Source organism: Polyodon spathula, chromosome 8 (genome assembly GCF_017654505.1).
Source record: "Polyodon spathula isolate WHYD16114869_AA chromosome 8, ASM1765450v1, whole genome shotgun sequence".
Taxonomy (NCBI): Eukaryota; Metazoa; Chordata; class Actinopteri; order Acipenseriformes; family Polyodontidae; genus Polyodon; species Polyodon spathula.
In genome coordinates, this window is record NC_054541.1 from 41,645,929 (window position 1) to 41,662,770 (window position 16,842).

The 16,842-nt window shown below is 35.6% G+C and overlaps 1 protein-coding gene across 4 annotated transcripts in view; it reads left to right on the top strand.

The window, feature by feature from the left end:
- Positions 1 to 16,842, top strand: part of LOC121319969 (contactin-1-like) — a 95,433-nt gene that overhangs the window by 41,976 nt on the left and 36,615 nt on the right. For 3 of the 4 annotated variants that reach the window (XM_041257996.1, XM_041257999.1, XM_041257998.1), the window contains exons 2-11: positions 4,375 to 4,504; positions 8,816 to 8,942; positions 9,683 to 9,861; positions 12,884 to 12,979; positions 13,496 to 13,702; positions 14,556 to 14,658; positions 15,323 to 15,504; positions 15,668 to 15,792; positions 16,244 to 16,361; positions 16,581 to 16,731. In XM_041257996.1, the coding sequence (XP_041113930.1) occupies positions 4,450 to 4,504; positions 8,816 to 8,942; positions 9,683 to 9,861; positions 12,884 to 12,979; positions 13,496 to 13,702; positions 14,556 to 14,658; positions 15,323 to 15,504; positions 15,668 to 15,792; positions 16,244 to 16,361; positions 16,581 to 16,731 (1,343 nt within the window). In that variant the 5' untranslated portion in view covers positions 4,375 to 4,449. Of the gene's footprint in view, positions 1 to 793; positions 963 to 4,374; positions 4,505 to 8,815; positions 8,943 to 9,682; positions 9,862 to 12,883; positions 12,980 to 13,495; positions 13,703 to 14,555; positions 14,659 to 15,322; positions 15,505 to 15,667; positions 15,793 to 16,243; positions 16,362 to 16,580; positions 16,732 to 16,842 lie in introns of those variants that run through there. The other variant, XM_041258000.1, reaches the window with a different exon arrangement.

Consider the following 16,842-nt stretch of genomic DNA (forward strand, 5'->3'; position numbering starts at 1 on the left):
AAACACCCATGAGTTTGAGGGTGGACATTGGCAAGCAAAGGCCATCCCTGCATGTGTCCGTCTGAGCTCACTAGACGCCTGGCCAGTGGGGTCCGCTGTAGCATGCTGACAAGATACCGTCGATTTTGCCTCCATTACACTGTAGAATCCCAAAGGATGACCGCAGACTTTGCACAGATAGGATGCAAACCTGCGCTCCCCTGACTATATGACTGTGCACACCACGTGGTCATGCCTTTACCAGGTGAGTCATCGGGGACCAACATAAACAGATTCTGTCAGGGAAACAGTTTCAACATATTTTTTTTTTTACTTGTTTCATTACTTTTGTCCTTACCATTGATTACTGAGTTTATAGAATAGCAGGACAGAGAACCACCACACCACACCAACCTTGCTTGCCTGTCTCGACGGTAATGTCCTCTCTTTAATGCATGCCAAGAACCCTAACAGTTCAGTGTTTGCTGTGAGAATTATCATGCACATAAATAAAACCTGTTACATTTTGGGGTAGGTATTTTCATAACACTCTAATTTAAAATAATGACTAGAACAATATCTCATTTTAATCCTTGAAACAACATTTACAGTTAACAGCATGAAAGTTGGGGTCTGTTTAAGAGTATTCTAATTTGCATTGTGTATTCCTTTAAAAAAAAAATGGAAATTACAACAGCTCTTGTTGAAAAGCTGTTGCTAGGAAACCAGCAGCTTGAAGATGAAATCCCCACTGTGCTAGTCTCCAGCTGCAAAGCCTAGGCAGTATGTTGGGGAGTGTCTTTACGTGACTGGGAGGGATTGCATTTCCTTTCATGTTAGAAATCAATAGTTTACAAGTGCTTAATGTGTTTATAATCAACGGTGCGTGTTATTTTCAAATACAAACTGCCTGTAAAGTGACACTTTAAAACTGGGGCCTTTCTAAAAGAATGTGTTATTTTATACAATATAGAACATAAGGGGTAAGTTGAAAACCTTCTTATTTTACAATCCAGACTGAACCATGTGTTTTACAGTTATACAATAGACATGCTAAATGTGGACATTCACTTATTATTGACAAAAACAAAGTATTATATCTTCTCGTAAATTTGACATTGTTCATTCACTGATTTGTGTGGACAAATGCACTTCTTTATGTGGAAAATGTGCTTAGCATCCCATTGTGTGACAAAGGCAGATTTCTTATAAATAGCCATCTGCATTCAGTTAATCATGTCTCATAGTTCTTGTAGTGAAATGCAGTAAGTAAAGTATGCTGTGAACTCACCAGAGACATATTCTAAACCTAGATTGATGATGTTTTTTTATTTTTTTTTTAATTATTATTACACACAAAAAAATATGTTATTTACTTGTACGGTTTTGTTTGACAGTTTTGACGAGTGGTACACATTGTAATGTATGATTACAGTAAGAGTTTGTGTCCACTATAACAGGAGTACAGTATAATATTGTTTAATTTGGGTAACTTGTTAATCATACAGTAGTGACCGTACTTTTTGAATGTATAAGTATGTAATATACTGTATTGTAGTGAACTCTGTCATTTTAATTTCTTTACTCGGCAAGTATGTTTTCAAACTGTGTTTTCAAACGTTGGGCCTGATTTGCCTATAACTTATTGGCCTTTTAAACAAGCTTATTTATCTATTTGTATCTAACTGATTATTACTGTAAGCGTATTGCCATTTTTTCAACCCAACCATGGCTTTAAAGGTGTGTTAATCGCATTTATTTTGTATCCATTTTCTTACTTCTTGTTAGCCGTGCAGAATGGCAGGTGTTTCTGTGTATTTGTTAACCCTTGTTCAGGCCTTCTACAGCGCACAAGTGAAATACTGTAACTGATGAGAGATTACATGCTAGCGTATTGAGGAAAACTGCCGCCAATCATTTAATTTCCAGAATACCTATAGTTTGTCTTTTGAGACACGCCTCATAGCCAGAGTCATACATTTGTATATCACTGACAGCGAAGTGTCCTTCAACCTCTGGAGGTGTAATATGGTACTGTACAAATTTAATTAGAAGGAGAAAGTACTGGTAAATAATGGAAAGTTAATAATTAGGTCAAAGTGCAAACAGTAAATCGAAAAGAGCAAAAGGGTATTGAGGCAGCAAATCAAGTGGGAAAGGCTGCTGTTGATCAAAAAAACTTTCAACTTTTAGTTTGCTTTGGGCATAATGCCACACATTTGGCAATTGAGAATTTGTGCAGTCATTTAAAAAATATATATAAAAAAAACCAACTTTAAATTGAAATGTTTTTAAATAGATCAAAAAATGTAATATTTAAACCTTTAGTGATGAACTTGATACTGTGAATCATTCCATTTATCATCTTTAAAACTTGATTATTCTAAACTGGTTCAAATCCTATATAACTATCAGACAGTGTTTTTTTGTTTCTTTAGGGGGGGTTGTATCAGGATTATCCGCTATTACTTGTGGTGTCCCCCAGGGCGCTATTCTTAGTCCAATGTTATTTTCTTTATAAATGCCACCACTGGTTGAGATCATTCATAAGTGCAGTGTAAACTTTCACTGTTATGCTGATGACACACAGCTTTATATTTCTGTGAAACCTGGTGAAACCGCTGCTATTTCAGCTTAACTGGAGTGTCTTCCTAGTCAAGTTGGATGTCTCAGAATTTCTTGCAATTGCACTCAGGTAAGACATGAGTTTTTGTGTTAGATTCTCAGCTGGTAAATTCCTAAAAAAATGTTTTGGGCAACCTGACATCTAATATAAAATCTTCTTTGAGAAATCTGTAGGTTGTGTTTGATAATGATTTGATTTTAATTATGTTGTGTTTCTGAAAGGAGGACCCTCCCTCCAATCACCTATGTAATTAAAAAATTAAAACGTTCCATAAATAGCCTATCACCTATGCCTCCTTGTCGTTTCTGTAAACTTTCACTGGGTCCCCCTGCAATTGCACTCCCTGCATGAGTTTTTGTGTTAGATTCTCAGCTGGTAAATTCCTAAAAAAATGTTTTGGGCAACCTGACATCATCTTCTTTGAGCATGCCTTGCCTATCACCTATGCCTCCTTGTCGTTTCTTTGTTTGGTCCCCCTGCCTCCCTGCCTCTTCCTCACAGCATGCCTTGTCCAGGGGAGTTAGGTGTCCACCCACCGGCTATAGCTGTCATCAATCAAGTCATTACGTCACAGTTCAGCCAGCTCATAGGGCAAGGTGGTTCAGAGCCACTTGCCCTGCTCGTAGGCTGCAGCTGTCATCAATCAGTAGTCATTACATCACAGTTCAGCCAGCTCATGGGGTTGGGGGCAGGTGGCCCAAAGTGCCACTTGCCCTGCTCACTGGCTATAGCTGTTATCAATCAATAGTCATTGCATCACAGTTCAGCCAGCTCATGGAGTGGGGACAGGTGGTTCAGAGCCACTTGCCCTGCTCGCAGGCTGCAGCTGTCATCAATCAATAGTCATTACATCACAGTTCAGCCAGCTCATGGAGTGGGGGCAGGTGGCCCGAAGTGACACTTGCCCTGCTCACTGGCTATAGCTGTTATCAATCAGTAGTCATTACATCACAGTTCAGCCAGCTCATGGGGCAAAGGCAGGTGGCCCAAATTACCACTTGTCCTGCACACTGGCTATAACTGTCATTAATCAGTAATCATTTCATCACAGTTCAGCCAGCTCAAGGGGCGGCTATAGAGCTCTAATAGACAAGGCCGTGGGCCAAAGTATATTACGGCCATCTGTTGAACGCAACAAAGAATTGTTCATTTCAATCTTTTGGTGGATGTCTTCTTTCTAAATGAAAGATTGCTAAAATTATATTTTTTCGTTCTTTGTCTGATGCTGATAACTTGATTAATGGTTTTGTTTGGTCTAGACTTCACTGTTGTCATGCTTTAGTTGCTGGGCTTCTGCATCTTGCCTTATTATGTTTGCAGCTTGCTCAGCATGCAGCTGCTTGGGTTCTCACTATAACAGAGAAACAGACCTATAACTCTTGTGTTGACCTCCCTGCACTGGCTTCCACTGCATTTTAGAATGGATTTTTAAATCTTACTATTGACATATAAAGCACTAAATGGCTTGGCACTGGATTATATAAGAGAGGTTCTGTCCTTATATAAACATCTGGACAGTTTGGACCTCCTAATCCAATGGATCTCAACAGTGTAAGTGCTAAACTTTACTGTACCTTACTTGGTTTCCTGTACCACAAAATCTACCTGCATTTAAGTGTCTGAGCCATGTTGTCTGCATTGTTTGCAAACAGTGTAACTGTTAGGTGTCAGCAGACATATAAAATAATGCATACTGTGCAAAACAATTTCTGAAAGAACAGTATTATCATACTTAAACTTGTTTTTTTTTTCCCCCCCTAATTTTACAGACAGTCAAGTTTAAGCAGAGTACAAGACTTCAACCCATGAACATTGATGCTGCTTCATTAGAAAGCTGAGAGAAAATGCAACCCCTGACCTTATACCTTGTTGCTTTGTCATTTATATTGTGCCATGCTGGTAAGTAACATATTGGCCTAGTAATGGGCTTTTTGACCAAGAGTGTGTTTTCAAAAGTCAATTACGTCGAGGCTAGAATGTACATCTTTCGTAGATGACTGTAATCTTTGAGCACAAAGCTACAGCAGCTTGTGAAAAACAATTTAGTGCTTTATGAAAATGGAACGCAGTGCAGTAGAACAATAGCAATAGAGAAAATTAAAAGGACAGTCAATACTGCTGCCAACCATACATGTTCTTTCCTGTACATCTGCTGCCTTATAAAGAACTAATTCCTATTTCCCAGGCTTGTCATTGTGAGTTTTGTTAGCCAGTGTTTTGTTCTGGCTAATGCATATTGAAAGTAATTAACGTCTCAGTAAAAAAAGCAGTAATGATGTTTACAAAATAATTTTGCACTAGACCGTAATACTTACAAAAAAACAAAACAGTGTTTTGAATCGCTGTCATTTTTTGGCTACTGGGATCAGAAGAACTTTGCCTGGACAGGTATGTGATTTTGTTCTTGACAATCCCTATAAGGGTTATTGAATGAGTAGCACCAAGAAGTAAGTGAAATAAATTCCTGGCTTATCAAATGAAGTAAAAGAGAAATAGAAATAGAGTACCAGAGCTGGAGGGCACTTTCAAACTGCAATGTAGCTCTTCTATTATTTAACTCAACATGCAGGCATTGCCCATGATTACAGGTTGATGTGGCTTTATGGGTTCCACAAAGAGTTGTGTTTTAAGAATAATCTGGTATAAGGTCAGTCCAATTTTTGTATAATTGGAATAACGAAATGGCTTTTTTTTTTCTTGGCATGCGAATATACAGAGTTGACATCATGGGACTAGGAAAGGGTAGATCTAAAATGTCTTGCAGCTGAAAGCTATATACTTGTACAAAATAAATGTGTTTAGTGTAGCATATTTTATGCATAGATAAATAGTATATGTAGTTTTATCTGCTGTGGGAAGAAGATGTATGATTATTTATGTCTAGTTTTCTAAGGGCATTTGGAAAATGATATAATGCACAGTACGTTTCAAACAAACACATTGACAAATTTTATTGTCGTTCGATAACATCACTCTGATGTTACTACTGAAATTCTCTTTAAAAAATAACTTTGCAAACCTGAAGGAAAAAAACAACACAAAACCCATGAAACACATGGCAATTTTTCTGGCAACTTCTGAAGCAACTGGTACATTGCAATATTGCAATGTTCATCAAATTTATAAATTCATAAGTGATGTTTGAGAAAACTGCTGTATCAACGACAGTTAGTACCACAATTCTAATAGTGTTTTTAGATTATCAAATAACATTTTCTGGTCAAATTCATTATCCATGTACAGTACTTTACTCTATATGTTTACATTGATCAGTTGCTGAGGTAAAGCCCCAAAATAAAAGTTCAGTCTGTGCAGAACATTACTTGTTCATGCTATGAAAAGGTACTGGATACTTGGTTATTTTATAACATTGATATAATTTTAACCTAATGTAAATAATGCAATCAATACACAAATAACCCTAGCTTGTATAGATTTGTTTGGCAATAAGTGCATGGACAGATCTTGACATTGCATTTCCGCCATGTCGAAAACACATGATAATTATCTCAGGATCTCAGTTTGGTTATTGCAAGCCAGGTCACAGTGCAATTTCATTATGATCCTGACCTTTCACTTTTTTTTAAATTTTATTATTTTCAATTAGCTATCTTACTTTAGTGTTTTGTATAAAATAATAGTCTTCAGTGTTTCAGTTAAACAAATCTGTATATTTCAAAGTTTACTCAAAATATTAGCACCTGGCTCTGATATGTACTAACTGTTTTGAAAAGGACTTCCAAGATTGCATATATTGTTCTTAATTATGCATCATTCACATTATGGTTAAGAAACATCTGCTGAGACGCGTTGATTGTAAATTACATTTAAACACTGTAACAGGCTGAAGTAAAAACAAATGGGAATACTGGTTGGTATAACAGTTGGCTAAACTTTGATCATTATTGAAATACTGTTGTTCTCTGCCATTAACTGATAAGTTATTCATTTAGGAAACAACAATAGCTTAATTCAATATGTTGGTAATATACAGTACATTTTTGCAGTAAACTGAGCAGCAAAAATGTATTATAGTAAAATTAAACCATTACCAAATAATTACAGATGATTTCACATTGGGAGTCGATTGATTTTCTAAACGAATATTAGTGGTAAGAGAGACATTTTAATAGTTAAAGTTGGCATAGATCTAGATCTATGAACTACGGATGCCACATGGATCCATAGTTCACAGGCTTAGAATTCTGGGATATATCCTTCCCATATTATTGTTAATTTAAGACATGTGATTCCCCCCCCCCCCCCCCCCACTTATCAAAAGACCTTTGATTCTGATGTCCGGCTGAAAGAGAAAGCTGCAACTAATGTACTTCTCAAGCCTCTTTTCATTCTGCCAGCAGGTGCGTAGGGAAAAAAAGTGAAAATCTAAATGATATTTCTTACAATTGAAAATATAACCATTCAGCATATAAAATTGGAACAGGGTGTAGGATATTTTGCGGATAGGGGTCTATTCTGACTTGGTTTACGCACAATTTACGAGCTGGAAGTAGGGCTTATATGCCCATGTATGGTATTGTATTTACCGTTCAAGGGCATGTAAACCCGGCTTCCAGCGTGTAAATCGCAGGTAAACCAAATCAGAATAGACCCCTTAATCCTTCAGTTTTGTTTCCTGGATACACCACCTTATCTTCTCTTTACCAGTGAGTCTCAATTTGAGCTGGGAGGTAGTTTTGACCTCTTGAATTATTTTTTATATTTCTGCAGGCAAGAGAAGCCAGAGCCATATAAATATTGTAAAATTAATATATCTCGGCTTTTCAAGAGATAATTATAATATGAATAATTAATTTATAATTAATTAAAAGAGAGAGTGCTATGGAAAAGAGAATTAAAAGATGTCTTTGTATGAATGTCTTGTTGACTGGTTTTATATTTAAAGGACAAAAATGATTTTGTTGAATATGACTGGGTCTGGTCGAACCCAATCAAGTTTATGCCAGAAATACTGATATTAATTTCTATATTTTAATTAATGTATCTCTTAATGCATACTCTGATGTCATTTATGAATATAAACTCAGAAGTATTAATACATATTTCTGAATAATTGCATATATAACTAAGTAACTGTTACATTTAATGAAAGCACTGTCTTAAATTAAGCCTAAAATAGAAGTATAGTCCATTCATTTTTTTAAGAACTTGTGGAGAGACATATCAGGCAAAAAAAAAAAAAACCCTGCCCTGAGGTTACATTATATTAAAGTCTATAAAGCAATTAGACAGAAGGTGACCGCATAGGAATGCAATGCATGTATTGGTATGTAAATGATTGTATGTAACTATATATTTTTACATCTTATTCATTCTACTGTTCACTACAGCACATTGCTCCAAAAATAAATTGTTCAGCAGTGAATATATGAAGGAATTAATACCTGATTTCAAGAGTTTGTGATTATTAGTTATTAGTTATGAACCCTTTTTTTTGTTGTACAGTAGTCATTGCATGGTCTAATGCACTGTGTGTTGAAAATCAGACATGGTTTTCTTGAAAAATCTGAGAACTTTGTCTTTGAATTGAAAATATTGTAATTGCCCTCAGTTTTATAGAAATCAACAGCATAATAACACAGCAGGATATTAGTGTCTGGAAGGAGACTGCTGCTCATAACTGGTAGCTGTATGATCAGCTTTCACTCAAAAAGATATCAACATATGAAAAGAACCGCTAACCATCATTTCGCTCTTTGTGATACTACGAATGCAAGGCTTTTCTTTTTACCTTGTTCAGAAGAGTTTTTAAATTCAGGTCATTCTGCATTTTAAAGTGGTACTGTTATATCCTTGAGTAGAAATGTTAACTGGAGAGGAACCCTAATTAGAGGGCATTACAGCCTGGAAATTGGACGCATCTTTTCAGTGTGAGTAGACCCTCGAAAATAAGGTATTTATTGCAATTTTAAATGACATATTCTTTTCCTTTTCTATGTTGAATTACTTACATTCTATTTGAATTATCTGCCTTATTACCCTCTAATGATTCCTTCCTTCACAGCTTCTGAGTCACTTTCTGTATGATGCTTTCGGAGAGCAACTCCCTTAGCACTATACTGATGAAAGCAGGTTAACAACAAGCACATAACTAACCTTTCAATATTGAGCGGTGCTCCCCCCCCAACACCAATTAATCTAGTCATCTTTCTATGTGTGAAAAATGATCACATGCCTCCTTTTTTTCAGAGGACGGTACGGGATATGGACCAGTATTTCAAGAGCAGCCAATTGATACAATATATGCAGAGGAGTCTCCTGAAGGAAAAGTCACTATGAACTGCAGAGCACGAGGGAACCCAGCTGTTGTATACAAGTAATCAATACAGATGTTCACCACACTCTTGTTGCCAAAAGAGTGTCTTTTTCTTTTTTTTTGGTTTGCGAGACTGCTTCTAGATATGTGTATTTGAATGCTCAAGTGTTGGCAGTAAATCTATAGAAAATACACAGTACCATTTAATATATCAATCAGTCTTTATTTTTATATAGCGCCTTTCAAAAATATGCGCTGAACAGGAGAAAAGAAAAGAAAAAGATTTTTAAAAAGAAATAGGGAAATGAAGATGCTTAAAAACAATACAAACAAGTAATAAATACATAACTGTAAATAAGTTAAGAGCAGTAAAAACAAGTGAGACAAATAAATATAATTTTCAGAACTGTAAAAACTTCCCTGCATACAGGGAAGTAAACTGAACTGTAAATTATATGGTAAAAAATAAATATCCTTTACAGGACTGTGAATGCTCTGTCATAAAAGTACATTTTCAGTCTTACTTTAAAAACAGCAACAGAGTGAGCCTCCCTCACAGACGGTGGCAAGCCATTCCACAGCTTAGGGGCTTTTTACTAGAATGCTCTCCCACCTGCATGTTGTTTTTCTGTATCCTCTGTATATGACATTATGCTTTGATCTTCCAAGTACAGTTTTACAATTTATATTTGTCGAGGATGTCGCTGTTGTTTTTGCAATGTTCCTTAGACAACATTAGTATGTAATGTTTGTTCCAAAAAAAAAAAAAAAAAGATTTCAAGTCCCTCTTTTTTCCATAGGTGGAAATTAAATGGCTGGGATATCCATGTGATAGACACAGATGATCACTACACTATGGTAGGGGGGAACCTGATCATTAACAACCCAGAGAAAAGCAGGGATGAAGGGCGGTACCAGTGTGTAGCAAAAAATATATATGGCAGTGTGATCAGCAGAGTGGTCACCATCAAGTTTGGATGTAAGTGGTTGTGCTGTATGCTTTTTCATTTCATATATTAGCTTATACAATTCAAATCTCCTTTCATAAGCTCCCACAGTGCCTATGTTTACATGTTGTTGGTATTGAGAGCTCCTGAGTATAGCACACCGTGCAATATCGAATATGGGTCATTCTACAAACCAACCAGTGCCGTCATAAAAGTTTACCATAGTAAAATCATAGCAAAGTGTAATAGAGCATAGTGAAAACATGGCAAAGCATAGATAAGCATTGAGAATAGCGAATTATGGTAACGCATATTAATAAACATGGCAAACCAGGGCAAACTAAGGTAAATGCATAGTATAGCCACATGGCAAAGCTGCATAAAGTAGTGTGCAAAAATACCATGGTAAACTTTAAGGGTACATCCGGGGTCAGCAATTATTATTATTTGTATGAGTTCAGTGGAACTTATAACATTTGATATTAACCCATCATTACAGAAACACAAGAATTGGAAAAAATATATAGCTCACATAAAAGGTGTGCCCATATCTTTATTGCTCATCATATATAGCCAAGTATATGGTATAGTGCACTGTCTATCAATCCAAACCACACTGCAACTCCCCCCCGGTCGTAGTGCTTTTTGTCATGCACTTATTAAGTGCATGGCAACGTAGTGCATCATAACTTGCTAAAAGTCATTATAAATATCCCCTCCTCTACTTCAGCTGTTTCATTTTTCACTATTCTCTTTCTGTCAGCTGATTGATACATTTCCTTTTATTGATTTCCAGATGTGCGAGGTAGGTTTGCCTTTTTTTCACAACATACGTCAGCACCTCGACTTTGACAATATTGCCTTTGTTTTTCCACTGCATATCATTTGGACATAACTGACTAGCTTTAAAATGATGAACAAATATATTTATTAAATCAATTTTAAACATGTAATCAATTTATGAAAAACTGAAATCAAAATAGTGCCATTGGTGTTACCTAGGGTCATTTACAATAACCCCAATGAGAGATTATTGGAAAATAAGACCTTGGCCACAACCATTGAAAACAAAGGGCAATAAATTAATCAAATCATATTTTTTTTAACAACAAGACCATTTTGTAAATTATTTTATGTTTCTTGAGCACAAAATACATAACACTAGTGACATACCTGGATCTTAAACCTACTCATTAATTTTACTAACTGAAACATGAATATTATTAAAAATGAAAGAAGCATGTTTAACTTGCATACATCAATGAAGTGCCTCCTCTAATGACCTTTGGTGGCAGGAAGTTTTTGGTTGTGGTGTCCATTCATTTGCAATTGCGCCATTTCACAAATGAAGCATCAAACACAGAACATTGAGTGACGCACATTGCATTTGAAATTGTAAATACATATTGTTGTTTTTTTTGTTTTTTTTTCATAACATTAAGCAGAATACATTATACATGTACAGGTTTAACTTTTTTTTGTTAAACTGTCTAAAATATCTCCATATTAAATACATTTTACATGCCCTCCAGCGACATAGTTATGCACATACTGGCACATGCTCTTATTTGAATTTTCAGTATTTCATGTGTTTTGTTTTTCATAAAGGAGATGCACCACAATTGTAGAATGACCCATACTCTATGTATCTATAGTAAGTGTTTACAAACAATGTACACGTACTGTCACAGTATCCTTTACACTACAATACTAAGACTGTGAGGGAAGACTGCTTACCTGGCAGTCACTCTTTGTATCATCATATGTATGAATAAAAACAAATTTAAAAAGTAATTTGACATATTTACTTGCTGTGTCACTCAGTCCTTTACAGTTCAGTTTGTAGCAGGATTTTTCTTGGTGTTGCACATCAACAGCATTTCACAAAAAGAAGTGTCCCTTATATTATTACATACTCCAGACTTTGGTTTCCACACGCACCAGGCTCGAGATTTAGTATCCTGCAAATGAAAGTATGAGTTTTGATGGAAATTGTAACCTGGATAGTACAACCAGTGTGCATACCACCAAGCAATTGAACGAGTGTATGTAGCTATGGTAAGTGCCTAATTCTAGGACAGAATGGTATACTGAGAGACTATCAGATTTTACTATAGAGTAAAAAAGTGGTGTGCATTCCTGAGTATGTACAGTCACCCCATTCTTGGAGATTATTTCCTTTCCTTTTTTAATTTATCTCACAGATTATTACAATGGTAAGGAGGATAGTAAGCATAATAAAAATGGAATCCTAATGTATGTTTTACACTTCAAATAAAACTTTCAAGTTTAGCGTGGCACACACCAAGGTTAGAACCCAACATTGAAAGCAATCTGTATTACAGGACAGTAAGACTCAGTAATCTGAGCCAGCCTGGACCCTATGTGTTATGTTTTTAATACTCTTCCAACCCATTTTTAAACTAGAATCAGTAATGAAAAACAGGCATCTGTAAATCAATATGTAAAGAGCAAGTAGCTGCAAATATCATTTGCTCCATTTCCCGTGTTATTGTTTTATGGTGTCTATATAAATTAACAATTTTGAGTTATCATTTTTTGTTCCAAATCTGCTTTGAACTGGCTTTGAGCTGGTTTGGAGAAGTGCAAGGACTTACCCATTCCATTCAGATCATGTGACAATAAGACCTTTCAATTCCAGCCAGCTCCACTGTCTTTCTGCAGTATATAAATGTAGACTAGGTGGGTCTGGCAGAGCTGAATGGACACACTGTCACATGATTTGAATGTAACAAGGAAGGCTGTTCAGAGCTAGAATGTAAGATTCTTAGAACAAAGCAGCTGAAAGCCAGGTAAAAAATCTGTTTTTAGAGAAAGAATACAATAATTCAGCACTGGAGCATGAGAACCCAGAACCACTCAGAATGATTACAAACACCTCAATAGTGAGGTATTCAAATTCTAACTTACGCTGTACTTTACTATGCATGTGCTGGTCACTGTGTGCAGTTATATTTCACTTCACCTCTGTGAAAACCAATAAGCTGTAGTAACTGACTATAGACGTGTAAACTGCTGTTGTGTTTTTTCTAGACCTTGATCCGTTTTTAACAGATGAACGATCTGCAGTGTCTGTGAAAGTTGGACAAGGCGCTGTGCTGCTGTGTGCACCTCCACCACATTATCCAGGTAATACTTTGATTATTTGTTTTTTTAAACCTTTTATTTATCTAATAAGCAAAAATGTGTAAGTAGGAGCCTTTACTATTATGTTCATTAAATATGGAATTCATTAATTATCATATACATTTAAAACAACATGCAAAATTGTATCTGCTATGTTGCAGACCAATGAAAAGCACATCTAAACTCTTTAAACCGTATCATCATTTTAAAAAAAAATTACAAATGTTATGCATATTATACACATGCTTTTGTTGTTTGTAGTTATGTAGCTGAAACTGACAAATTTATATTGCATTTTAAAATGTATTATTTATTTAAATATTAATAATCTGTAAGGCTTCAAACTTGGGACAAAACTGGCAATGGAAACATTTAATTTGGTATTAACCTTTCTCACTAGCCATGAATGTATTTCTTTATTTTAATTTGTTGGGTAATCTCCATGTATTAATGATATGTGTTTAGGTTCTCAAAACCAGACAAAATCTAGACGTCTTACTCTAATGTTTTACTCTTCAGATGACTTGTCATACCGCTGGCTTCTGAACGAGTTCCCCATCTTTATCACACTGGATAATCGAAAGTTTGTCTCTCAGACAACTGGCAATCTGTACATTTCAAATGTGGATCCAGCAGACAAGGGCAATTATTCATGCTTTGTGTCCAGTGCATCTATTGCAAAAAGCGTCTTCAGCAAGTTCATTTCACTGGTTCCCCAGGATGAACGTAAGTATTTTGACTTTAGTATCATTGTTGAAGATAATGTTTTTGCAAAAAAAAAAAGAAAAATGACTGGAAGATTAGGTAGGTAAATACAGGTATGATGTACATTGGTACTTTTTTTATTCACACCAACAAATACTAAATTTCTTATTATATTTTAATCTTTGTAATTTGCATGGAGAGTGACATATACAATAACACACTGTTTACTTTTCAAAAAATTAATAACAGTGTCATGTTGAAAAAATAACTTATTTGTTCTTTGTTCCTTCAGGGGAATTGATTTTATATTTATTTTTTTATTTTTAATAATTGGTTTACATGCCCAGAGAGATGATTTAATTTCACCCTGTAATATGAGAGGAAATTTTGGCAGTGAGTATTTATTATGCAGGCGGTCACTCTCGTGAGAAATGAGAATAGGGGAATGCGACTTTAATAATCCGATCCTGTTGTCATTTCTGTAATGTTAGTTGTAATGTAAAATGTCTGTTCTAGTGCACTGATAGTCTAAGGGTTATTGCCCACATTGTCAAACAAGTAACACAGCAATAACGTTCCGTGATGTGGTATGAAACAGAAAAGCCAGAGCACTTGTTATATATTTTTAGAGGATGGATCTCAAACCCCAGTGCACTAGAGCAGCCATTTTGAAAAGATCTTTGAAACGGACTTTAAAGTTATAAGTGTAAAAAGTTGTCAGGATGTTAACAATGAAAAGAAAAATAACAGGTACATTGTTTAAACAGTTGTAGCAGCACAAGGGGATGTGTAACGCTATGTTTTTTGTAATCCCGCTACCTACTCTTTAAGGAGTCATTTTATGTCAATATTTTTAAAGCTCTTTTTTTTTAAGGTGAGAAAGTGAGAAAGTATCCAGCAGACATAAAAGTTCGATTCCCAGACACCTATACACTGGTTGGACAAAACGTGTCGCTTGAATGTTTTGCTCTTGGAAAGTAAGTCTATGGGCCACATTCTAAAAGCATTAAGCCTTCCAGTCATCGCATTGCAGTTATATGCAATTCACTACCGTGCTAGTGCTTTATGAATACAGCCCTGTATCATCTAATACTGCACGTAATACTAACCACTAAATTAGGTCAAAAGAGCCACTAAAGCTACATATGCAGGTCAATGAAAGGCTTCAAATCACCTTGACTGAAATAATAAAATAGTGTTGGTTGGGAGTATGATTTCCATTTAGCCGGGTTAGAAAATGATTTATTGCAACTTGATTAATAACCGTTTATGGTTATAATGTACATTTGCATTATAGTATAGTGTGTAGATCTCTGTAATCAGTTAAAAAAAATAAATCATTTCAAGTATAGTAATGTATTTATTATCTAAATAGGAATTCCAAATTTATCTTTTGGCTGTTCATTTATCTTGCATTAACAGGCTATAGTGTTAAACAGTGTGGTGTGAATGAAATTAGGGCACAGTTGTGAAATAATCCTGTGTGAAGAATAAGGGAATGTGGAAAAGTGCAGTCGACTTTGATTCATCCACTTCACTGGGAAAAAAAAAGGTTTTAACTTTGGTATATCATGGTTTAAGTTAGTCTTTCACACTAATGTCACAGTAGGATAATCTTACTGTCCTGTTCCATTTTCTTAGCCCTAATCCCAAAATTGTATGGAGAAAAGTCGATGCGCCCTTTCCAAGCAACTATGAGATCAGTTTGTCTGGTTCCGTTTTCACGATATTTAACGTCCAGGTTGAAGACGAGGGCCTGTATGAATGTGAAGCAGTGAATGCAAAAGGAAAAGATAGACACCAGGCAAGCGTTTATACCGAGGGTAAGTCAGAATAAGAATATAATAAGATGGTGTATTATGTTTTTAAAGACTACTTTTAAATGTACTCCATTCTTCTTTTAATATTGCTACAATACATGTTTCCTTTACCCACCGCCTAGAATAATTATATAAACCATATTGTGAATTTATTTTATTTACTTAGCTTACCCAGAGTGGGCAGAACATATAAATGACACTGAAAAAGACATTGGAAGTGATCTGACTTTGTCTTGTGAAGCCAAAGGCATTCCTAAACCTACTATCAGATGGCTGAAAAATGGAATTGGGGTAAACTGACTTATTTTCTTTCAATCAAAGTATGTACTAGTATTTAACATATGCTCTATTTCATACTATGTTTATAGATTGCAGTTTTTTAAAATTGAGCACTGTAGATTTTCTAAATAAAGTAGCCAGTGCTAACCTTACAACAGGAAAGTTGAACTGTAATGTCTCTGTCTTAACTTTTTAATATAAAGAAGGTATGATAAGGTACACAACTGAGGACTAGTGAAAAACAAATTATGGCAATACAAATAATACAAGACATAGTCTCCAAACTGAGTAGAATTGACAAAGAACATTCTCAGGGCCAGTCCTCTTGTGGTTGTGTTGGTGGGACTCCTCTGTATATGCAATATGCATTTTAGTGGTGAATGCATCCATGTTTTTCTCTGCCTGCACCAAAATACCTGTAGATGGATTTTGCTTGCACACTAAAGGTTATGTTCCTTTGCAGTATGGTAAGGGTGATTTGAAATTCTATGGGCTGACCTTGGAGGATGCTGGAATGTATCAGTGTGTAGCAGAAAACAAGCATGGAACTATTTATGCAAATGCTGAGTTACGTGTAATTGGTGAGTAACTCATTCTTGCTGAGTGCTTTCTCAATATGAGCACCCATCAACTTAGCCTATAGTTACCAAATTAAAGCATGGTTACAAAATGGCTCATACTGTACCTTTTACAATTTACACTGTGTGTCCCACTTTAGTTTTCATGCACTGGTTTATTTTGTATTGTGTGTGCAACATTTAAGTGTCATCAGAAATAATCTTTTTTTTTTCCTTGTTTAGCCAGTGCACCTGATTTTGAATTGAACCCTGTGAAAAAGAAGCTTCTGGGTGCTAAAGGTGGAAGAGCGGTAATTGAGTGCAAACCAAAAGCTGCCCCCAAACCCAAATTCTCCTGGAGTAAAGGGACTGAACTGCTACAAAACAGTACAAGGTCAGGGTGCAGGGTATTTTGAGATATTGCTTGTGAGCTCTGTGAATATGCACTATACTCCAAGTATTGGAACAATAAATGCTTAACTTTGTCCAAGACGGGTACATGATT